This window comes from Mustela putorius, unplaced genomic scaffold (assembly GCF_011764305.1).
Source record: "Mustela putorius furo isolate JIRA1106 unplaced genomic scaffold, ASM1176430v1.1 tig00000228_pilon_pilon_pilon, whole genome shotgun sequence".
Taxonomy (NCBI): domain Eukaryota; kingdom Metazoa; phylum Chordata; class Mammalia; order Carnivora; family Mustelidae; genus Mustela; species Mustela putorius.
Window position 1 is genome coordinate 38,226,600 of NW_025421322.1, and position 25,231 is coordinate 38,251,830.

Sequence of the window (25,231 nt, forward strand, 5' to 3'; positions counted from 1 at the left end):
GAGGAAGAAGGGGAGTGGGCAGTGAGGGCCAGGAGCAGCCTCCGCCTGAGGACAAGCCGGGACGAGCAGTGGCGGCCGCGCCGCAGAGCACCGTATGTGCCAGGCTGCGGCACTTCGCGTGAGCTCGTCTCCGGCAGGGGAGACCACCGGCAAGGCGACTGGTTGGAGTCTGGGAGGGAGAGATCCGAGGCCTGACCCACAGTAAGAAGCCCCGTCGGACAAAAAGGAAACCAAGGAGCAGAGCTGGCAAAGGTGAGAGCCCCACGTGCTCCGGGCACGCCGTCCGTAAAGTGGGGGCGCTGACCCCCACGGCTGGCCACATCGGGCCGCTGCGAAGGCCAAAGATTACAAAGGATGTGAGGACCGGTGAAAAGTGAAGGAAACACTGTCTCAAGTGACACTGGGCGGTGCCTGTCGAAGAACGTCTGTGCACAATTTGTCCAACTGTCGTCCTGTTACGGGACTCCTCGCTCTCGCAGAGAACGGCCCACATGCCTACAGAGCTTACATTTAACATACTACTACTGCTAACAGCTGCTAACGAGCCAAGCAATCATCTTCCTCTTCTTGACCATATGCTTCATCATAAGACTTTCTGTGTCCCTTCAAAAGGAAATTCTCAAGTGATGGGATGTGAGCCATTTGCTCAAAGCCACACAATTTTAAGACTTTTTTTTAAGATTTCATTTATTTGACACAGACAGAGAGCCGCCTGTGTGCTCCCATTGTCCCTGTCCCTAGCAACGCTCCGCCGGCTTCTGGAACAGCCCCTCCCCACCCCCCCACACACAACACTGCTTTTCAACCAAACCCTTCCCACACCGATCCCGTCTCGCCGCCCTCCCAAAACTGCCATACGCAGACAGGAATCCTCTGGGCCTTGGCCTGTGCAGCAGCCTCCGTTCGACCTGACACGCACCTAGCACGCTTGCTGAACGCAAGCTGGGATGAGTCACATTTCCCGCTGCCCCCAACACCTGCTCCACCGCTTCACAGCCATGCGGCCACACGGCCACAGGTGAAAGACCGGACATGTAACCGCCCATCACAATGTCCCGCAGGCTCCCTGTTCCGTGGGGCTGGCCCCTGTTGCCGAGGGGTCACGACGAGGAACTGGCGATCCACGCATCAGACGAGTGGACCCACCGCCGCTCTGACGGGCAGGGATGGCACAGGTGCTTGCCAAGGTCATGTGCGCGGCGCAGAGGAGCTGAGGATGGGGCCGGACGGGATGGCAGAGGCCGGAACACGCAGGAGGCAGGATCTCATCGGTGCGGGAAGACATGCAGAGAAAACCCAGCAGGAAGTACACGGGACCGATGGCGCGCGGTTCCGGGCGGCGAGATCACAGGGAACGCCGGGCTCTCCTCCTGTGTGTCTTCTCGACGTTCCCGGTTCTCCCTACGAGGAGCGCTCACTCCTTCTGCGGCGAGAAGGATCACGCACTAATAAAAGCCCCAACCCAACTCCAGAGTCTGTTGTTTTGCATCTGCAGCCCCTGCAGAAGCCCCCAGCTGCCTCTCAGCACAGAACTTTCTCGGTTCTGCGACCCAGACTTCACCAAGGAGGAAAGTCGAACGGGTAAGAACACAGATTAGCTGAAGGTCAAGTGGTAGGTTCAGAGCCCCGCAGGGGGACTTCCTGCAGGCGAGCGGGACCCCATACACAGTGAGGGGCTCTCCAACACCTGGGCTCGCCAGTCCCAGAGCCATGTCCCCAAAAACCCCTGCTCTCAAGTAAGCAGAAGTCTCCTCGTGAGGCCCAATCAGCTGGCAGAGAAGGGGGGGGGTCCTAAAGTCCCAGCACCTGCCGCACCCGGCGCGCCAGTACCGCAGCCACCGCGAGCACTGGGAGACGAGGAGAGGCCCGAGGGACAACCTGCGGGCTAGGGGCTTTCCCAGGCATTTTCTCTGTCCTCAGAAGTTCGGAGGCCCTCCACCTCTGAAACTAATAATATACTCTATGTTAATTAACTGAATTTAAAATTAATTTTAAAAGAAAATTCTGAGGTCCCATTTCTGTTCCACAAATGAACGGAGGCTCGCAGAAGCTCAGTGACTGGCCCATGGGTGACAGACGGTGGCAGACCCCTCAGTGTGAAGCCAGGACTTCAAGCAAACACGCTTGCCTAGTCCCACACCAGGGGTGCTACTCTGCCCAGGAAGAGGCAGATGTGGAAAGGCCAGAGGCTGAGAGCGAGGAGCCCCGGGCTGAGCCTTCTCTCGCGCACTTCCCCCCACACAACACGAAGACATCGCTTCCCTCCCTGCGGGGAGCCGCGTGTCGAACACTCAGGACTGACACACGGATTCATGAGACCAGAGAAATACATTATCCCTTCTCTTCCCTGGAAATCTTGGAGCTGTGGTTAATCCAAAGACTACATCAACTGTGTTCATTTGCAAGGCCAGCGTTCAACCCAGGCTCTCTGAGTGGGCTGTAATTTGCAAATCGGATCCAAGCAGTGGCGGCCAGCAGGCGGGGAAAACTGCCAAGCCCCAGGACGCCGTTCCAGGAAGTTAGAGCAACTTTATGGGAAACTCAGCATCAGAACCTAAAAACCCTAAGGCAAAGAGGTTCGCTTTCGGTACCAGAAACAATGTGCTGTGTGCTTGTCACATAGGTGGTCATCACTAACTGCTTCAGTAACAACAACCAGTCGCCACTGTTTATCAGGTATTTTTCCCGAATGCCCCAGAACAGCCGTTTCAGTAAACCCAGGGTCCTGCTGGGGAAAGACGGGTCTCAAACGCCACCCAGACCTGCATTCTCGAGTTGCTTGGAGGGAATTTTCCAAGTAAACATGTTTCAAATCCCCGGCTCAGCAATCTGAAACGTAAGCTGGATTCCAAAGCGACTTCCTCATGGAGATCTTGGTTATCCCGCCCCCCACCCCAGTAAATTTCGATTATACTCTTAGAGCTAAGGCACGGATTCTTGCAGATCTCAGCTTAAAAACCATTAACACAAATTTTAACCCCAAAGGAGTGACCTACCTTCAGGACAGGCCGCAGCTTTGCCCTGGAGACACGGCGAAGTCGACCGGAGTCAGTTAAATATAAATCTGCAAAGTGGACTTAAAACATCTAGGCCAGGACTATTTTTCAGATCACTGCCAAGTTTAGGGAGTTCAGATTTGAGCCAGAAAAAGAGAAGATGGGACTTTTCCACAAGGCTCCAGAAGAGCAGAATCTTTGTACTTGCAGAAAACAAGCAAACGAGTGACGACGACAACACTGCTTGTTTATGAGGCGTGCGGGGGCCACCAGAGCACCCCGCTGGAAGGTGTGCAGTCGGGCCGGGGCAGACAGCAAGCGCTCTGCGGTCAGGCGACCGGGCCACTGCCATGCCGCACAACCGTGGCGCACTGCCACAGTAGTGAAGACGGCACACGCAGCCCTCGCTCAGGGATTCCAGGGGGCCTGCGCAACGCAGAGACAAAGCTGGCTCCCCACGCACAAGAGCTGGCTGGTTCTGCCATCTTGCAAAAGGAAGACACGGTGTCCAGTCCCGCCTGCAGCGCTCAGCTGGGAAAAGCAGCCCTGAGCCCTACTCCCGGGTAACACACCCTCCTCACCCTGCGGCTACAGCAGCAAACCCTCCCAAGGCCTGCGAAGACGGCAGCGGCGCCTGCATCACCCTCCCGCTTTGCAGAGGAGAAACGAAAGGCCTAGTGGAACACTGACCACCCCAAAAGACAGCCTGAAGACAAGGAGGCGAGGCAACATCGGGGCTCAAGAGAGCCATTCCCTGGAACCTTCTAGACACGCGAGGTGAACTGGCCGGTTCCTGCTAGTGCACCCGAGATCAATGCTCAAGAGACACGAGAACAGCATTTTCCTCGGCACGCCTATGCAAGACGGGAGCCGGTTGCGTCTGTCGGCCGGCTGGTCCACGGAAGCCAGCCCCTCCAGGGAAGGCGGCTCGCCACTCTCCTCAGGACATCGTGGCACCAAGTGCCTGACCCCGTGGCACCACCATCCACACCAGGCAACAGCTCCTGCATGGCAAGGCCCATTTCTCTCCTCTGGTGTTCACAGAAGTTGGCAGAGAACCAAGAACATTCTCGTAGTCGGCAAATGTTTATTGAGCACATTTGATGCGCCAGACACGGCTAGAAACGCAGGATGTGACAGTGAGGACAGAAGGCACAGCAGGCTAAACGCTGCACCAGAAAGCCCAGGGCCAGGGGTGCTTGCAGGCTTCCTGGAGGCGAGGCCACCGCTGCTGAGGCTGGAAACACTGAGCTGGTGTGATCACAGCTTCTCAGAGCTCAGTACAGACGGGGTTCTTCGAGCATTCCAGTCCCCCGGGGATGCTGGTAAAATGTAGATTTCCAAACTCAAGACACCTGGGGTTGGGGCCAGACTGTCTTTATTTCCAAAGGGCTCCCAGGGGACACGGATGCTGTCGGCTGGTAGCAAGAACTCGGAGCATTCCAGATACGCATTCCAACCCACCCAACAATCCTGTGAGGCATGTGTGAACTTCTGAGGAATTCGTTCCACCTGGAACTTTGGGTCAGCTCACCTGACGACACACGGCAGGTGTCCGAGAAATGGGACTCCAGCACACTCTATCCCCCGGAACCCCATCACTCCACCTCGGCCAGGCTGCTTTCGGTAAACGTCTGCTCCAAGCAATCAGTTAAGAAGGCAAAGCCACACAAATGAACAGAATTCATCCCAAAATCAAAGGTATCATTTGCACCATGTGCACTGCTGCCCACATCCGTAAATCTTAATTTTGTTCCACGCCTCAGTTAAACTTTTCAGAGTGCAACCTAACATCCATTTAAAATATTCACATGTACACTTCAAAATACACACAAAAATACTCAAAAAGATGAGACAGTAACTTCGGAAGGCGACGTTTGGCTGGAAACCGCAAGCGGGCGGGGCGGTAAGGACGGAAGGACAGCACAGAAACTCTCTGCTCTACTGGGTAACGCTTCTTGTGGGGACAACCACAGTGGGGGCCCTAGACTGGGGCGAGGAACAGGCGGGCAATGGGACGGTGGGGCAGGCTCCTCTCTGTCGGCGAGCACCGTTACATGAGCACGCGAGTCAGGAGCGAGTCAGGAGCGAGCACTGCAGCAAGCCCAGGAGGCCTGCACCGAGTCAGACGTCTGTGGGAGCTCATGTCTAGCTAACGGGTGTGACCTCAAGCAGACGGATAAATCCATGAGTAATTACGTGTAGATACACAGATTAGAATGAACACACACACACTTCCTAGCCCTGAGGGGGCCTAGAAGCAATGCCACACCGGGGCAAATTCTTACAGAATTCCAGCAACTTTACAGAGCTCCCTGCCAGCGGGCGTGGAGCCTTTCTCCCACTCCCCCTTCTGCATCCTGAGAGCTGAAGCAGCAGACTTGCTCCTTGAGGATCCAGTATGGAGACTCTGTTCTGCCAAACATGACTCTGGCCAGGTGACCAAAATCAACGGCATCCGTGACACGTGATGAGAAGGGCACATCACTGCTTTCTCTTAAGAAAAGCAGCAAGAACCCCGAATCCAGGAACAGCTGATCACTACTCCTCAAAACCCTCAAGGTCACCAAATGACAGAAACTGTCGCAAACCAGAGGAGACCCGAGGACTGGACTTCACCTGCTGTCCTACGGTGCATGCAGCCCCAGGACAGAGAAAGGACAGCAGGGGCTGAACTAGTGAAAGCCGAACGAGGAGCAGAGTTCGTTCCCAGCAGAGAGGCTGGGACCTTGCTGCAACCGGAGGTGACCATCAGCGGAAATTGTCAGAGAGACACAGGAACGTGTGCCTATTGCTGCAGCTTTTCTGCATCTTTCAATCCCTTCTAAAAGAAATAGGTGCTTTTTAAAAAAGGAGATGAAAATGTAAAGCCTTACATCCCGGCGGACGCCCTGAGGACCACTGTCAGGACACCGCAGAAGGGATCTCAAGTTCTGGTTCCTCCAGAGGCCAGGAAGAATGCGTGCGGCGGGCAGGAGGGCAGCACCGGGGGAGGGGGCGCTACGGCCTGGAAAGCACACGCCTGCTATGAACATTCAACATGAAACACTCAGGGAGCACAGCCGGGGCCCACAGAAACCCACAGGCAGCGTTTTCCAGCCCGCCAAGTGCCAGTTTGCCCCGTCCAAATGGAGGTACAGCTGCTGGAGATTGCAGGGTCCTGTTACGATCGGGAAGGTTGCACATTCCTGCGGTCTCCGCATGCATCTTTTGAGTTTTTTCATTCATATTCTTGAGGAAGTTTCCTTTCTGTTTCCTGGCCGAACACTGCTGCCCTACGTTCTGGCCAGACGTGACACAGAACTCCCAGATTCGTCTACGGGTGCCTCCGCCACTGTGTTTCCTACCACTCAACTGCTAGCTGACAGATGTTGTATTCTTCCGGAAAACAGCACTGCAGTGAGCCCCTCACTTGTCCGATACCCTCTGTGTCTGCTGCTGCTTCTGAACAGCTCAGACGCCCTGGGAGAGCCCCGATCTCACACGTCGGATCTCATTGTCATTCATACCTTCCGGCAGACGACAGGCCCTGACGCTGAACGTGAACACACAGTCCTACTCGAGCGGAGTCATTCTGACGCAGGTGACACATCACGTCGGACTCCCCCTCGGCGGGGAAGGAAGGCAGCAGAGACAAGGCGCAGGGAGAGGACAAGGACCCAGCCGGGGAGGACAGCAGCGGGAAGTTAGAGATCAAGCTGTGTCCCCAGCAGCGCTCTGAGCCTCTGCGAGGGACAGCATGCGCCCGACAAACATGACGGAACACGGTCAGAGCCTCGGTGGAGCAGGTGGGCCCAGAGGACGGAACACGGAAGCTTTCAGCACTGCGGGCAGGACTCTGGAGTCAGACAGCCTGGCTTTGGACCCCAACAAGACCACTGACAGCTGCACTGTTAGGAAGGGTATGTGCTAAGCCTCGTTCCACGGAGAGAGCGCCAGGGGTCCCACACCGCTGGCCACTCAGGAACAGCACCCTGGAGGCGAAGCTTCGCCCACACTCCTCGGCTGCGGCCGTCTTCTGCAGCTGCGTGACAAGTTACCACGACCTTCACAGCTAATAGCTCCCCGGGGAAAGGCAGCCTGAACAAGCTTCAGAGGGTCCTTCCGCCGCTGCTCTTCCCAAGTGTCTGCAAACGGCAGGGAGCTGGTGGTCACTGCCCCCAGCACACGTCACAACACGGACGGGTCTCAGCTCTCAACCCCCTGAGCTGTTTCCCAGACAAACCACAAAACCACATCTCTGTGACCTTTCCAACTCCAAGCTCTCCCCTGGGGACAGGAGAGCTGGTATCCTGGGCTGTGTAGCTGAGAGAGATGCGGGGCGTCTACAGCCCCTCCCCACCCGCGCCAGACCCAGGGCTCAGTCACCAGGGTCTCCTCCCGCACAGCTGTGCGCGGGAAAACAGAATTACTGAGAGCGCTGAGGCAGGCGTGTGCATGCGGTCTCGGGTGGGCGTGAGCCGGGCTGCTGCTCAGTCGCAGAGGGAGAGTGACGCCATGCATTCCCCCATGCTGGGGGCTGTCTCGATGGCCCACATCAGCGCTTAACTCTCGGCAACCCCTCGAGACCAGTAGGAGTGTCCACCCATGCCAGAGAGGAGACAGAGGCACAGAGAGCTTAAGTAACCCGCCTACGGGGGCACAGCTGTAAGTTATGACACCGAAGTCCGTCCTCCTGAGCACTGCTTCTCCGTAGACCACCGAGATCTGTAATGCTGGTAAGACAGACAACTGTATTCGGTAGGACTTTGTATGTTCCCTCGGGTCACCGCAGTATCAAAACTGCCCTTGGGGGAAATAAAGATGCTTCTACCCACCAGGGGTGCGAGTCGCTCAGCCGGTGACGCATCTGAACCTTGATTTCAGCTCAGGTCATGACCTCAGTGTCATGAGATCAAGCCCTGCCTCGGGCTCCACGCGCAGCACAGAATCTGCTCGAGACACTTCCTCCCTCCCTCTGCATCTCTACCAACTCACCCTTTCTAAATAAACAACTAAATAAAATCCTTCAAAAAATTTTTTAAAAACCCTCATTTGTCACCATTTGAAGAAGTCTGTACACAATTCCTTCACAGGAAATTAACGATTAAAAAGAAAACAGGAACCTCTTGTTTGTCCCCATAGGCCCGCCCCGCAGTGGAGCTACCAGCGCTACTGTACAGGAGAAGGTCACATGATCAAAGCAGAGACATAATAGGAAAAACATTTCATAAAATCATAATGACATTAAGTCAGGCGAGGATGATGAACTAATTCTAAAACCACCAGATGCGTGACTGACACATCGTATCACTGCTCGAGGAGCGACAATACTCTCTAGCGGCAAGAGGAGGAACGGGTGGGCTCAGACCACCATCACCCACTCCAGGTCTCAGACTCAACCTCACTGAGGTCCTGAAAGTCAGTTACAGGGTGTCTCTGATGTGAGACAATCTGAAGTAGCCAGGCCACCCACGGAGCCGTCTAGCCAGAAAGGTTTCCACTGCATCCACTAGGCAGTTACTCACAACCAGCAGTTTTCAGGAAATCGGGAGAGAGAGACTGAGTAATGCTGTGGGGCAGCAAGTAGACAAGTCCGGGAGGTGGGAAGAATGGCCTGGTCATTCCAACAAGCATTTAAAAGAAAAAAGAAAGTGCTGGATTAAGACAACAAGTGACATCACACAACACAGACCAGATACTGTGAGTGATCCCGGAGTATGTTCTGGTTCGGACTAGTTATTTAAAACAGAACTTGGAGATCAAATGGGACAAATTTTAATATCTCCTGCATATTGGAGGCAATGAACATTTACGGAAATATAAAGTGGAATGGTACTGATGGAACAAAGTCATAAAACACAGTGCCCCAGTTCTGATCCCAGGAACAAACATGCCAGGTGCTCACGTACACGTGCTCGTGAGAACACACCCAAACACCTGTGCGTGCATCGTCATGAAAACACACCCCACATACCCACACACGAACGTGAGAACAGCCCAAGATATGCACTCTGGTTTCCCACTGGAGATTCCCGGGGCCCTTCATTTGTGCTGGTCTCAACTGCATGACCGAGTTACCTTCTGCTGGCACCGTTTCTGTAATGACAAAAAAGTCTATCTGGCCCATTTCAGTGTACCCATGCTGCACCGATGTCCCGGTGTTGGTCAGTGAGATTGGGGCGGCAACAGCACTAACCACTTTCGCCTCCGTGAGGGCCTATCAAAAATGACAACGGTCACTTGGGGCTTCATGTGATTAAACTAAATTCTCTCGCAGAAGGAGATTAAGAAAAAAAATCAGTGCTTGGGGGAAGGGGAAGTGCGAGGTGGACGACAGACGAGGTCAGCTGAGAAAGACAAAGGACCGCAGCCTCTGCTGAGGCAGTGGGTGTGCGTGGCCGCGGGAGAGCACGCCGGGCCGCGAAACACCGGTGCGGGGGCATCTGTGGGACACTGCCTGGCTGGCCGGGGTCTGGCAGGGACGGAAGCATCATGTGGGAGGCCAGGAATGGAAAGAAACACGAGAAGACCTCTACCCCATCTCTATCAAAGGAGGAGAGAGAAGAGGCACCTGGGGTAAGGTGCGGTGTCCACTCGGGTTCAGTCTGGTGACAAGGTGGAAGCGGGAGGAGCCGGTGAAGACTCAAGCTCATCAGCAGAGTCTCAGATAAGCCCACAGAAAGTCGTCATCGATATGCGGAGAATTTAAGCCAGATGCTAAGGGCTTAGGAGAAGCGCGTGATCAAACCTAATGGAAAGAGCTTGTTGGAGAAATTCCAAATCAACTATGGAGGAAAGGAAAAGGTGTATCAGCACTTGCACTCGACGCAGACGTGATCGCACTGAGCAGCAATCGTGAAGTGTGTCACGATGACCAATGCCAAAATTTCATGGACTAGAAAATTCTTTGCATCACCAGGGCTTAAACACGGTATCACCCGTATTCAGAAAACACAAAGACTATCAGAAACAACAGAAGTTACTGGATAACCACAAGTGCCCAAAGGAAGTAGCTTCTATCACACAATCCATGAAGTCACAGCCCGAAGGCCACAGTCGATGCGAGAAAACAAACCCCAAACTACACCAGTTACAAAGATCAGAAACACGCATTGCTAAGAGCATCTATAAAAAGAAGGTTATGTCAATCTCATTAATACAGAATACCATTTAAGTGCTGTGATCCAGAGGCAATTGTAAGATTAAGAACTTAAATTCTAAGACTGTCACTTCATGGCCTATTTGGAAATCAGAGTTTAAAGCCCTGAGGGCACAACGTGGTCTAACTTAAACCTCAGGGCAAACAGGGCTAGTGCAGGGACAGAACACGGCTGAGCAAGAGGAATCTGTGCAGGCGCCCTGACCCACCTGGTGCATGGCCCTCCCAGCAGAAAGCTCTGGCAGGTCACCGTCAGAACGTGACTCCTGCTGCCCACTCCTCCTAGGTCCCACACCCCAGGCCAAACCTCACAACCAGGCTTGGGACTTCCCCTCACCCTCTCAACACTGATGCGTGTCACTGAGTAGCGCAGACAGGACCCAGAAGCAGCGCCCGAGATGCAAGCCCCTTTCTCCATGCTCCCCACTTCTCCCAACGGCCCCCCGCCTTCTCACCATTTCAGGGCAGCTTGTGTCAGTTCCTTCTTCAGCATTCCGTCTCTTCTGAGGCTCACGGGACTGGAGGGTAAGAAAAGCTACTACTCCGAGCTGCTGTCTCTACATCCTAGAGCAGGACAGCCTGCCCACACCCAGGTCTGCGCACTCAGATTCCATCCCGAGCTTCAGGTTCCAGCCCCAAGTTCCCGCCTTGCTTCTCCCCGGGCAGCTTTTCAAATAACCAGCAGGAGCCGAGCACCTGAAAGTTAGTGACCTCTCTCCCGACCGCCACACAAGGGACAGGGCCTCAGACCCCACTGTCTCCTGAACAGCTGGGACCAGGGCCAGAGGCTGCCCTTCTGGGTCTGACTAACCATCTTCAGGGGAAATGGCTTGTATTCCAAAGAGCAACCCACTTCAGGACAACAAACTGTCCCTGGCGCAGACTACGGAAATGTCTCCGACAGCATCCACGGCCACACTGCGGAAAGGCCCTCGCTGACGGCCCTACCCTGAACTGGCAGGCAGTCCTCAGTCCATGGCCACTGTCACTTTCTGGAGAGCAATGTCCATAACGTGACATATCTGTTTGCTGTCTGTGCCTTCCCTCATAAGGGAAGCTCCAGGAGTTCATCCCGTGTACATGTGTGCACACACATGTACGTGTACATGCACACACACGTACGTGTACATGCACGCACACGCACACGCACCCTCTGCCATCCAGAGCTGGGCATGTAACAGTCATCTAGTGAACAGGGTGGAGTAACAGTTATAGGGGTTCAGGTGAACTGGGTCACCACGGCAGGCAGAAGTCCCACAGTGTTGCGGAACCTCAAGAACATTCTTCTGACTTCTCCTTGACCTGTTTCAGAATTCCACAAGCGGGACTCTTCCCCTTCTCTTACTGCAGACTTTCTTAAGAAGTTTTAGAGAAGTTGAGCAGATTAAAGGATTCCTTAAAGCTTTTATGCTTCACTTCGTAGAATGAAATTCCTTCTGACTATTACTGGGACAGATTAGGAATAATTTGGAACTGAATTGGATTGGCCATTTTGTAAGCTTTTATCCCCCAGGCTAACAGCAGACGCTTTCCCCCTCACAGCAGCCCAGGAGGAAGTCTGATTATCCACACTTTACAGACTGAAATGGAAGGTCAGATAGGCAAAAGGCTTATACTCCCTGCTCTATAAATATGGCTTAAATCAATAGAGAATGTTTTGTGCTTCACAGTAAGTTCAGAGATTTAGAAATTATACAGGGAGGCAGCATGATATTGTAGAAATAGCCCAAGCTTTGGATTCAGACTCGACAGGTTTTGCATTTCAACTTCTGTGTAACCGCTTGCCCCTGGGCTCATTACTTAATCTCCCAGAGCTGTTCGGGCGTTTCCACATGCACATGGCAAGGCTGGGAGCAGGAGGGAAGTCATCCGTGAGTCCCGCTTCGAGTGCTCCCTCCCCAGCTCCACGTCCCGAGACGGTCCGGCCAGCACACTCCACATCCTTGAGCGAGTGAGTACCTAACCATGAACCAGTAGCCTGACACGCTTTCTCCACCCACATGAAGGGAACATGCTGCCTCCAGCCCCCAAAAGCCTCATGGAACATTTTCTCACAGGTAACGCTGCCCAAGAAAACACACTCTTCACATTCACATAGTCAAGTTAAAAAAAAAAAAAAAAAAAACCACTAAGTTTCTTAAGCAGGTTCCTCCCATCAATCCATTTATAAACATAATTACCGGAATGTAAGAGCACATAAGAACTTCATGAACATCTACAGTTCTTCATTATAAAAGCTAACACAATAGGAAACATTCAACATGCTGTAAGATATCACCTGAACGGGCTGCGATTCTGAAGAATCCCAGAGTTAAACCTCACGATGATTGAGAAGAAATGAATTTTACAGACCTGCTTTGCCACATGACGAAAATCTCGTCAGAGGAAACAGAATTCCCGTGGAGAGGGCACAGCTGGACGGCAGCCCAGACGACCTGGGTCAAGAGAAATCTGCGGAAGGCTGAGCACGGTGCCAGGCCCCGGGGAGACGCCGCAGCCAGGAAGAGCTTCCAGCTACAGGAACTGGGGACCTAAGCAAGAGCCATCATGGAGGTGGGGACAGGAGGCAGCACCGGCTCTGCTTGCTGAAGGCTGCACAGACAAGTCAACAGCAGAGCATAGCCCAAGAGGGGACGGGAACATGCCCGGCATCAAGGGCACAGAGAGGGAACCTCCAATCCAAGGGGACAGCCAGCGCCAGCGAGGACCCGTGCGAGCGGGCACGGCTGTGGAGCCCAGGCAGGTGCGTGGCTGCTGGCGGGGAATGACCCTCAGAGGCCTTCCGAAGCACCGCGGGAGGTGAAGGGGTCCGTAAGCGTGTGACCGGGGGTCCGTAAGCGTGTGATTGGGGGTCCATAAGTGTGTGATCAGCTGAGGAAGGGCCCTTCTAGCTCCAGTTTGCTGAGAGTTTTGTCAGGAAGGGACGTGGGACCTTGTCAGATGCTGCCTCACTGGTAAGATGCTCCCACGGTTTCCTCTTTTTGGGTTGTTGGCATCAAGAACTGCATTTGTCAACTCTCTGCCGTCAAACCAACTTCACAGTCCTCAGCTAAACCTAGTCCTGGGTATTTCACCTGTGGTGGACTCCAGTATGCCAACATGGTACCCAGAACCGTGCTCAGGGGTCCTGTCGCTCTTCTCCACTCTGTCGGCCTTTGCTAACGGGGCAGTGCGGCCCTCACAGAGGGGTCAGCAGTACTTCCACTTCCAAGAAGTGGTTCAAAGAAGAGTTTAAGTAAAACTCCTATTAATCCTCCTTTAACGTCTGGTGAGATGCAGGAGCAAAGCCACCTGGGCCCGGATATGCTCTATGGTGAAGGTCTTAACCAAAAAGTCTACTTTCGTAATGGACACAGAAATAGCCACCGAGCACAGCCCTGTCCGCAAGTTCCGCAGTGTCAGGCCTTCCAAATATGCGGTCCAGCGTTCATCTCGGCGTTCAGATTCACAGGCATCGCGTGCTTGCAACTCTGCCCCTCCCCCTTCTCTCTGGAGTCTGCAGTGACCTCACCTCTCCTGCTGCCCTCGGGCCTTCCTCTCCCATCCAGCTCGCTGCAAGTCGCTCAATTTCATTCACTTTTCTCAATGAACAAGCTTTTGGTTTTTGTTTCTGATTTCATTGCTCTGTGTTCTGATCTTTATTTCCTTGTTTACGGCAGATTTGATTCCCATTTTTCCTATTTTCTTAAATTTGAAGTGGGGGTCCTAACTTGAGTTAGGTCTCCTAACTTGAGACCACCCTCCCCTCCGGCGCAGGCCTCCGGTACGACACGCGCCCCAGAAAACAGCTCTGGCGGCAGCCCACAGACACGGCGCAGTGCTCTCATGTTCACTTGTGTCAAATACTCTCTATTTTTATTTTTCCTCCCCTCTTTGGCCCATGGGTTCATCAGAAATGTGTCATTTTGTTTCCAAACATTTGAAAAATCCACCAAGATTTGGTTGTCGGGCTCCAAGTTCATTACCGTCAGAGAATATACTTCTGCAAACCGAGAACCCTTTGAAATTGACTGAGATTCATTTTGTGGTCCTCTTTGTCAGTCCCACGTCCCCGGGGAAACAGAACCAAAAGACGAAAAACAAAACCACTCCGAGTGAGAGCAGCCACAGATCACGCTGGCCGTGGGCCACCAGGACGTCGAGGCCCCGGGCCCAGGGAACCAGGGGTCTGGACGTGCAACTGTCTAAGCGCCGCGCGGACAGCCTCCACCAGCTCCCCGGGGTCACCTCCATGCCAGAGTAGCCTCTGTGGAGCCGGGGACACCTACCAGCAGCCAGCCTCCTCTGACTCAGCACACCTCTTGTCTAGCAAGTGCCTTGCCCCAAACCGTTGGAACACACAACCGTGCATTAGTTCACTCCACAACTACTTCTAGAATGCTTGCTGTGTGCCAGGCGCTCTCGTAGGCCTGCGGACCAGACAGCAGTGGGAGGAAAGCCCTCGCTCCGGCAGGGCGGACGTGTTGGTGGGATCCCACGGAGCACGAAAGCAGCAGGAGAGCAAGTACGTGTCCAACCCAGCTGGGCCAAGTCCCTGCATAGGCTCCGGGACGAGGCGGCGGCCTGCAGCCCGTGCACAGGGCGGAGCAGGGAAGCCAGGAGGTAGGGCCAAGCCTGGCAAGGCTACGCGACATAACACTGGCCCGTGTGTAGGAGGCTGGGGGGGGGGGGTTCGGCAGGGGGGCTTGGCTGCTCCCTAACCAGAAGGCCCTGGCCAAGGCTTCGGCACACCTTCCACCACTGGCCCGTGTGTAGGAGGTGGGGGGGTGGTCAGCTGGGGGGCTCGGCTGCTCCCTAACCAGAAGGCCCTGGCCAAGGCTTCGGCACACCTTCCAGCACCCGGCTCAGACAGCCCCGGTGTACGTCTCCTCCCCACCGAGGCGCCTGGCAGTCCTTTGATGGCCCTTCACGACCCGCTGAGCGGGAGAACAGACTGTTCTCCCCAAACTGCAGGTCAGGAAAGCAAGGCCTGGGTGCTGTGAGTGGGTGACTGGGGTAGGGGATGGGCTGTGTGGGGTGTCAGGGCCGCGGACAGAACAGAGAAAGTGAGGGTGCCTGAGCACCAGCTTCCAGCTCAACCACGAGCTTGTGGGGAAAGCAGACTGCGCCACACCCGGCTCCCAACGGAGGGGCCCCTGGTGGAAGCGGCCGCGAGCGTGGCTGTGGCTTAGGCCTGTTCTCGGGGATTCTTAAAGACAAGATGTTGTCGACCAGAAGGGCCATGCACCAGCCTGTTCCCAGGAGCCAGATATGCACTATGCACAGAGCCCAAAAGCAGGCCCGCTCGCCCACCTTCTCGCATGTTCCCGCAGGCCCTCAGTGGGCACAGGGCGCGAACGGAACAGTGCTGTCAGTGGGGGGACGGGCACGTTGCCAGGAAGAGTGGCCGTGCCTGTCTGCTCGCTCCAGGGCTCAGCCAGCTCCCGCATTTTCCGTCTAGTCTAGCCCTGAGGCCGAAGCTGAAGGCTCCTGACAGGCAAGGCTATGGGGACCCGGACCCACACACGCAGCATCGGCCCACTTGGGTGGGAAGCCTCCAACTCACTTCCCCAGCCCACGACGGGCCGGCCCGGGTTCTGACGCCTCAGAAGGGCTTTGGTGGAGCCTTGGGCCGCCCCAGGCCTCTGCTACACCGTGTGCACACAGGCCCTGACTCGGGGGTCAGCGCCAGCCTCACCAGCCCTGGGGAAGCCGGGCTGAGCAGAGTAACTGCCCACAACTTGCTCCAGTCCGTGACCCCGGGCCCCGCTGCTCCCTTTGAAACAGCAGGACTCAGTCAAATCTTACTTTTCTTTTAATACAAGAATAAAGTCTGTTTGTTATTACTTCTTGATTTGGTCCAGCCTTTCCCCCTGCCAAGCTCTTACATTAAACCTCCCAAAAACCCTACAGAGGAAGGTTGCTCCATTTTACAGATGGGGAAATTGAGGGTTAAGAGCGGCCATAGTAGAGCCTGGCTTGTAGGAATATTACTTCTAATCTTGTCTCAACCCTAGAAATCGTTCACGTGGGTCTGTGGCAGTTGGCTGAAAACCAGTCACCAGCACAGACAGACACGGTCAGCACTGGTGGAACGGGGAAGCGACGTTTCTGGGAAACCTCAAGAACCACATGGCATCATCTCCCACGTCTGGAAGGGCTCCCTGAATGACTGGTTTCCATGGCTACACCATTCTTCTGCGATAACTTTATAGGTTTAGCACGTTTCCAATCAGGTCACGTTATTCCTGCTTCTGGGAGCAGAACCGGGGAACAAGCCCAGAAAGAGCCAAAAAGCCCCGGCAACGGCACCCACAGCAACCCTCCCGCGCCGCTCCCTCTGAGTACGACCGAACCACAGAAGACTCGCCTCCACAGCCAGGAAACACTGCCCCGTCCTGCAGGTTCCCAGCACCAGCAGGCCTCCGAAGACAGAGCTGCTCCCGCGTGCCCGTGTCAAGGGTCTGTCACCTCAGTGCCCTCCTCGGACTCCACACACTGGAGCCCGTCCTACTCAGTAGAAGCAACATGGGTCCAGACCCTTCATCCACCACCTGCTAACTCTATGACCTTGGGCGAGTGATATAAGTTCCGTAAACCTGTTACCCTACCTACCAGCTAGAAGGCTGTTTGCCCAGACGGCACACACATGGGGCTGTTCAGTACCCAGCACCACTCCTGGCGTGCAGAACACACTGCCCAAACTCCGGTTTTCTTGATAAGAAACTAGTTGAGGAGGGTCCCCAGGCTCACTGAGGAAAGTGGACAGAAGTTTCCACGTGGGTGACGGGTAATGGAATGTGCCGAGACCAAACACCAGAGCTGGCCGGACGCACAAACTGGGATACCCAAGATACACGAAGAACTTCCGTAACTCCACACCCCCAAATACACAGTCCAATGTAGGAGACATGAACAGACATTCCTCCAAAGATGGTATCCAAACGGTCAACAGACACATGAAAAGATGCTCAAAATCACTCATGATCAGAGAAATGTGAATCAAAACTGCCATGAGACACCACCTCACGCCAGTCGGGATGGCGACAATCAGCAACACAAGGAACGACAGGTGCTGGCGAGGCTGCGGAGAAAGGGGAGCCCTCGTGCACTGTTGTGGGAACGCAGGCTGGTGCAGCCGCTCTGGAAAACAGTGTGGAGGGTCCTCAAAAAGTTAAAAATAGAGCCACCCTACAACCCAGCAACTTGCACTGGGTATTTACCCCAAAACTACAAAAACACGAATTCAGAGGGAGACACACCCCCCGGATGCCCACTGCAGCAGCGGCCGCAGCCGCGGAGCCGTGGAAGCAGCTGCGCATCCCTCAGAAGACGGACGGGTAAAGAAGATGCAGTGTGTGTACGTACACACACACGCATGCACACGCACACGCACACACAGAGGAGTATGACTCACCATAAAACAGAACGAAATCATGCATCTGCAACCGCGTGGACGGAGCTAGAGAGTGTAGCGCTGAGGGAAGTAGGTCAGAAAAAGAAACACCTTGTGATTTCACTCACGTGTGGAATTTAAGAAACTAAAGAGCAAAGGAAAAAAAGAGGCAAACCAAGAAACAGACTCTTGGACACAGAGAACACGCTGGTAGTCAGCAGAGGGTGGTGGGGTGGGGGCCGAGAGCGCGCTTGTCGGGAGGGGCACGGGCGGTTCCGGAGCAGCAGAGCCGCCGCACTGTGCCCCTGAAAGTCAGGCGATGCCGTGTGTCAAGCACACTGGAAGGACAGCTCTACAAAGAGGCACGGACACTGTTCACAGTCCAGGCGTGGGCCCACGGAACGACGGCGTCACAGTGCAACGGGGAGCGACTAGCTGGGGGACAAACTGAGTCACATGACCTGAGAGTCACAGCCCCCTCCTCAGAGGAGACCACATGGAAGGACACGCCGTATGCGCGTGCCTGACACATGGGGTGTCCCCAGCAGACGGCGACGCCACCGCAGGGAGTGCATTTCAGGACAGCTACGCTCACCTGCGTCCAAGAAATATGACGCACGCAGCCTACGACGCTCACCAAGAAAACACGAGTGACACGCCAGCCCCCACCACCCAGTGACTGTGAGTAACGACCTCCTGGATTTCAAAGTTCTGCCTCCAGCCCCAGGACTGCCCCGCGGGGAAAGCCATAGGGAGGCGGGGCGGAACGGCAGAGGGAAGCTGGAGTGCGGAGGGGCCTGGGCGGGCGCAGCGCTCACCGTCCGGGTCAGCTGTCAGGAGGCTACGGGACGGCACACCTAGGGCCCAGGAGGACACCAGCGTCCCTCCACTCCGCGCCTAAAACCTGGGGCTCTGCAGCTCCACACTGGAGTGCTGCTTCACGCCTCCCCAGCCTCCTTCCTCCAGAGGGACGCGTCTTCCCACATCCCAGCCCCGTCGGCTCACAGGGGAGCCCTGACACCCAGCCGTCAAGCGACAGTGACCACACCTGCTGCGAACAGCTCCCCGCTACACCCGCCTCCTCTCCCCTGCAAGGCCCTCAGGGGACAAGACTCTCCCCTGAAACCCACCTCCTCGTCACTGCCGTCCACGGACAGGACCTCAGTCAAGGAAAAGCAGCTGGTTTCCCTCCCACCCCGACCTTCACGCAGCATCCGGGCTCCACCATTCCTGCACCAGACTCCCAACCAGGGTGGCCGAGCTCTCCTGACGGGTCCCACCAGTCAAGGCCCCCCCTACATGTTGGCACGGACCTCGCAAGGCCGGGCCTAAACACGTGTTTACTTGACAAGCCATCCCAGGGACCTTGCTGCCCGCACCGCCGCCACCGTAGCTGTGAAGAGCTCCGGGCCTCTCGCCACGCCCTGTCCCCAGGCAGCGGCAGGCAAGAGCTTCCCAGAAGCTGAAGTTGCCCCCAGAGCTTCAAGTCCGGTTCAGACCTCTCCCAGGGCTGGAAACAGCAGCCCCTACGGCCCCAGAAGCCCGCGGTGTCTCCGCACGGATGCCGTACCCTCATTTGTCTTCCTCAGGGCTGAGAAAACAGTGAGTGGAAGGAGCTCCGAAAGGCTTAAGTTTATGGGATGAAAACCTGAACGGAGAATGATTAGACCATAAACACATTTTTCAAGGAACAGGGAAAAGGTAGGAAATTTTCCCCTTTCATCTTTGCACTCCTTGAATCAGCCCCCAAACCCCCAGTATTTCAAGACTAGAGAGCTGGCAACACACAAGCTTCAGGGTAACTGCTTCCAGAACATTCCACAGAACGGAAAATACTGAGAAAACTGCTCTCCACAAACACGATTCTGGTATCAAACACGTCTCCTTTCCTTTCCGGAGAACACCCAGCACTTTGCCTCCGAAGTCACGGCAGGAACCAAGGACACCACGCCACCAAGCGGACAGACTCACCTTCACGTGGCTCGAGTCCCCCGGCTTGCTGCCTTCGGGCGGGTTCACGGACTTGCTCTCCACTCGAGGCCTAACGACCTGTCGGAAGGGACTGCAGAGCGGAAAGCCACTCACGCTGATTCCATCTAAAAAGAGTCAAATTTGAAGATGTTAGCACAGGTATAGCAGAGGGTATTTTAAAATCTGTATTCCTGAACTTGCATTCCGGCATTGGTTTTGAACAAAAGGAGAGCAGACAATTGCACATCCGGATCTGTAAATAGTTTGGTCCCAAAAAAGACAGAAACAATGACCAACACAGTCTAATGAGCACCCCGGACGTCCAGACCATGGTCCTGAGTGACCACTCGCTCTTTTAGCGAGAAGAAACCAGGGGACCTGAGGGTGCCAAGTCAGCTGCCGGAAACAGACGGAGGAGCTTGGAACGTCTCCTTACACCGAGGGGCAAGGAAACCAAGACTGTGGGGTTGGCGTCAAAAGCCACCGCACCCGACTCGAGAGGCTCCCACTGGCTGAGGAGGGGACAGGTCGGGCCTGAAGAGTGACGGTAACGAACTGATCGACATTCTTCAAGCAGGTTTAAATCCACAGCCAACAGATCCAGTATAAACCCCTTTAATCCATGGGTTCATAGTAACGTCTTTGAGAAGTAAAGTAAGCGGCTCCCGGTGGAGGACAGGAACCTGCTCCTTCTCCTGGAGACTGGTAAATAAAAGAATCAAGCATTTAAACCGCATTTCGTATGTGAACTGCACAGCTTGATGACTAAATAAGGCAGCACACATGTTCATAAAGGGATTCGAAGGAAACCCCAGCCCAGGGTTTTCAACCTCACGCTGCGGAGACGCGGGGCTGGACATTCCTTGTTTGGGGGGCCGTGCTGTGCACGAGGAGGGTTAACAGCGCCTCTGCTCGAGCCCCAGGACGCCAGGGGCAACCTCCCCCAGGCTGTAATCGCCGAGAACTGCCAAGTGTCCTGGAAGGGTCATGGCAAACTGGCCCGGCCGAAAACACGGACCTCGCAGCGAGCACGAGCAGATCTAACATCGCAGGAGAGAAAGAGCCGGACACTCTCGGTCTCCTGACGCAAACAAGACCGCCCCCGGCCGAGCCAGGAGGACTGAAGATGAGCCGGGTCAAGCTGCTGGGTGTAACTGCCCATGTTGGGGGATGGGGAACAGAAGACCAGGCTAAGCCCCACCCACAAGTGTGCAAGCCATGAGGCCCACGCTGCGGAAAGCTCCTTGGGTCATAAGTCCTAGATTCTTCAACAGACAACTTACAAGGGAAAGGAAGGAATGGGGACACGTGCACGTTAAGAGAAACTTAAATTTCAATGGGCACAAATGGGCACGAATGACTGTTCTACCTAGTGATTCCTAAACACCAGGACAGTGTTCTCTTTGGGGGTAAAGATGGGCACAGGCTCCAGCTCTGATTCAGGCGACGGGTTGAGGAGGGCTCCCTTATAACAACTCAAACTGTGTGTTTGCTTCATTTCGTTTTCAAAATCACTTTAACTGGGCGTCTGGGAGGCTCCGTAGAGTGTCTGCCTTCAGCCCAGGTCAGGATCCTGGAGTCCCGGGATCGAGTACAGCGTCAGGGTCCCTGCTCAGCGGGGATCTGCTTCTCCCTCTGACCTTCCCCCTCGCATGCTCACTGTCTCTCATTCTTACTCGCTCAAATAAAGAAAGAAAACCTTGTTTTAAAAATAAATCACTCTTTTTACTTCCTATTTTAACTCCAAGATAGTTAACATACAATGTCACTGCTCCCAGGGCACAGTATGGGGGTCAGCACTCCTCTATGTTCCTCGGGGCCCAAGGTACGTGGACCCTGGACCCCCTTCACCTAGTTCACCCATCCCCCACCCACCTCCAGAATCTGTTTCCAATTTCAGTAAAAAGGTTTAAAAACACAATTCTTTTTTTTGTCCCCCAAAAAGATTTTAACTGATTTTTAAAATAAGGAACAATGTCAGGCTTCACACTCAAGAGCATCTGACTTTCTGGAACACTGTTCCATTTCCAAACAAGTCTTTAAATGAACAGGTCTGAGGTGTCTACTAGAGAAATGAGTTCCCAATTAGTTTAAAAAAAAAATCTGAATTGGTGAGTTATTTAACAATAGTTTTATTACCTTGTGTCCTGCCAAAATAAACCCCTTGCCAACCCCTATACTGCTCTGCGTTTCTTCATCTTTGTGTGTTTCCCCTTCTCTTCCCCCAACAACCATCTTTGTGATGTCCCAGATTGTCAGCGCAGCTGCTGCCTCTTCCGCAGGGCACCCCCAGTCACTGCGGCTGAAAGCGAGAACTCTTCCTCGGTGCCCGACACCTCGTCTACCCTACCGCCTGTGCTCACCACATGGAGTCCTCTATCCAAGAGGACAGGCGGCATGGCGGGGCCATGGGTGGACATCAGATGGGCCAGGAGTTTCTATACCATCTGGCCGAGTAATCTTTACCAAATTACTTAGCCTCTCTAAGCTTTCAATTCCTCATCCCTAAAATGGGAATGACCAGAACACATAAGCAGCACGATGACCTCGGAGAATGAGCTCCTACATAGGAAGTGCTTGTCCCAATGCCTGGGCCCTGGCACCTGCTCAACAGACACAGCTCTCAGTACAAGAGCACCTCACGTGCAGGTCTTGCACTCCCTACTAGAGTATCAACCAGGAGCACCTCACAAGCAGGTCTAGCACTCCCTACCAGAGTATCAACCAGGAGCACCTCACGCGCAGGTCTAGCACTCCCTACCGGAGTATCAACCAGGAGCACCTCACGCGCAGGTCTTGCACTCCCTACTAGAGTATCAACCAGGAGCACCTCACGTGCAGGTCTTGCACTCCCTACCGGAGTATCAACCAGGAGCACCTCACGTGCAGGTCTAGCACTCCCTACCGGAGTATCAACTCCTTTAAGACAGAATTCTCCTCTTGCTACTATATCCCCCACTGTGGCTCCCACAGGCTCCAGCAAGTCATAAACTCTCAGCAAATACTAAGGCAATGAGGTAACAAATCAGAGAGCCCAATGTGACATTCGGTTTACATACCACGTTTGCCAAAAACTCGATCACGCCAAAGTCACACGCGACCACCAACCCCTGGTTCATTGAAACCCCGTCATGCAAAGTCCCAGCCCACAGCGGTTACAGCGGAGGGAGCTTCCCCTCCCCACTGTCCACTCCCCCAGCACCATGGGTACCATCTAGAAAAGTTCCTCACCACACTGCTTGCAGGCTTGCAGGTCTGCAGGGGGGTGGCATTATGACCACAGACACCGCAAAGCTAAAAACCACCCTTGCCAGCAACCTGTGCTAGACACTAGGGTCAGATAGGGCCTGTGAGTGGGCACAGTGCTCAAGGCCATGGTCACTCAGCCCCTGGGTCAGCCTCTGCCAGGCAAAGGCCAGGTGCCCAGAAATGTCACTCTGACTCGCGCATTTACACACTGCCTGGGATACGGCATACCCTACTCTTCCCTAGCGAAAGCTGCCGTTGTCAGCAAATTATACAAATGCCACAGGCTCCCAAAGGACACGAGTTATTTTTTGCCTTGGAAATACCAGTCCTTGTTCACACTAACACAATGCTAATGTCTTCATTCCTGCAAGTGTGCAGAGCCCTGGCCTGCGAGGGGAGGGTGTCATAAAGCCAAGATCTCCGCTCCTCCTTGGACCTTCCCCACTGAATTGGTTCTAACTGGATCAGGGGTAGCTCTAATCCAGGCGCAGCCAGAAATGGAAACATCCCACCAGTCATAGCTGATCCAGACAGAAGCCACCAGAAGGGTCCCACACAATCTTTGAGATTTCTTCTACGAATTCTAGGGGCAGAAGTTGCGGGTGGGAGGCATCTTCCTTTGAATGATACGCTATGAGGACATAGGTAAGGGGCCTTCATGGGGCCACCTTCCCACCACGTTGAGAGAATCTGAGCACCTCACACAACATTTTGAACCTCTATTTTCTTGGTTCAAAACTGGGAACCACTTCAAGGGAATGCAGGAAAATACAAATCTGCAATGTCTTCGGGCTGGGCGGGTCTAGGATGTACACGTAGCCCCAAAAAGGCTGAAAATCACATCTGAAATTTGCCTCCTTTTTGGATACAGACCTCAAAACTTCTAAGAAACCTCAAAAACCTATCATCTTCAAGCTCAGAAAAAGATGACAAAAGTCCCTCTACAACTTCTTTATAGACTATCCTGCCCCCCAACCAACCAAGAATGAAAAAGGTAACGGGTAAATATGAGTGGAGACAGACGGGAGCCTCCGGAAGGTCGGAAACAAGCCCTCAGCCCAGACGAGGATGGGCCGAGAGGAGAAGCCATAAGGGGGAAGGCTGGAGCCGAGCAAGCCTGGTGCACCCGGAGCAGATCCCGCCCCGTGCCCGCAGACGAGCGGCTCCCCGGCTGGGCTGGGCTGCGGGAGAGGAAATGTTGCTCCATCACTCGCGCGACTTCTCTGCCGACCCAGGCCATCACAAATAGAACAGAGAACAGATTGTATGACACTTAATGGGAGACAAGACCAAAAAAGTTGCAAACAGATGAGGGCAGCCTGGTGAGAGGACCCGAGTGGAGCGGATTTCTCGGGGTGTTTAGGAGCGGGACGAGCCTGCAAGGTCACGCCGAGCGAGCCGAGCTGGAGAAGCGGCGCAGTTTCTGTCTCTAGTGTGCGATTTTTCGATTAAGAGCATCTCTGTGGGCAATTCAGAAATACAATTTTGTATGCTAAAATAACAGGCTCCTGAATGCAGCTGTGACACAATCACGGTGACAACTTGAGAGGTTGACAGCTCAGAGCAGGACCGTACAGCAGAAGGAAAGGCAGTCATAACAGACAGCTGCAGGAGTGGCTGCAGGGGGGCAGGGGGGTCCAGCGGCAGCGTTTACGTGTGCTGGGCATGGCCCTGGGCCCCAGCACATGCCATCAAACAGGCCCCCACTCCCTGCCCAGAACATGGTTTTTCTCGACTCTGGAGACGAAGCTGAAGCAGCTGAGTAGGTCACTCGGTAACACCGCACAGCTCACTGGAAGTGGACGCAGAACTGTCGCATCAGGGACTCCCCAGTGAAACTTCAACAACACCTTTCCACCCCCACGTGAGCATCTGTGACCCGTCACCAGCCTCCGGCTGCTGTGTGGCCCACCATGGACCATCCCCTAAGGCACATGGCCCTAAACCCATCACAAGGAGCCTCACGACAGCTTAGTGTCCCTCTCCACGGGTGGACCTACTCAAGCCACACGCTCGTTTCCGCACACTCTCAAAAGAACCTGGTGTTCGAGGCCAGCATAAATTCTCCCATGACGAGTTACATGAATTGGAATGAGAGGTAACTAGAACAGAATACATTTTCAAAAGCAAAAAGAGACAATGATTTTCTAGTAGGGGTCTGTCAGTATGCTATTCCAGGTAGAATATATTTTGAAGATGCATTTTCATTTATTCTTAAAATCCATGGGTGCCAAAGGGGGAAAAAAAACAAGCCCATCTGGTATCTCGTTATCATAAAATATCCTGAAGAAAACCGAATGAGTAGAAGCAGTTGGCTCAGAAATTAGCCAATACTCGTCTTCCATCTCTACAGGGAAAGCAGGGGGTTCATTCACTCAGAAACTCTAGGACAGGCTTAAGAAAGAAAATTCATGCGGTAACAGGGGCCTCCATCTCCCGTCCAGACAACGCAGTCCTTGCTCCCACAGCAGCCCTGCTTTGACGGGGGTCTCGTCTCCC

The 25,231-nt window shown here is 54.3% G+C and overlaps 1 protein-coding gene across 3 annotated transcripts in view; it reads right to left on the reverse strand.

Moving 5' to 3' along the window:
- The window catches only part of TRAPPC9 (trafficking protein particle complex subunit 9), a 487,526-nt gene that overhangs the window by 311,955 nt on the left and 150,340 nt on the right, over positions 1-25,231 (reverse strand). For all 3 annotated transcript variants that reach the window (XM_045078162.1, XM_045078161.1, XM_045078160.1), the window contains one exon: positions 19,484-19,608. In XM_045078162.1, the coding sequence (XP_044934097.1) occupies positions 19,484-19,608 (125 nt within the window). The remainder of the gene's footprint in view (positions 1-19,483; positions 19,609-25,231) is intronic.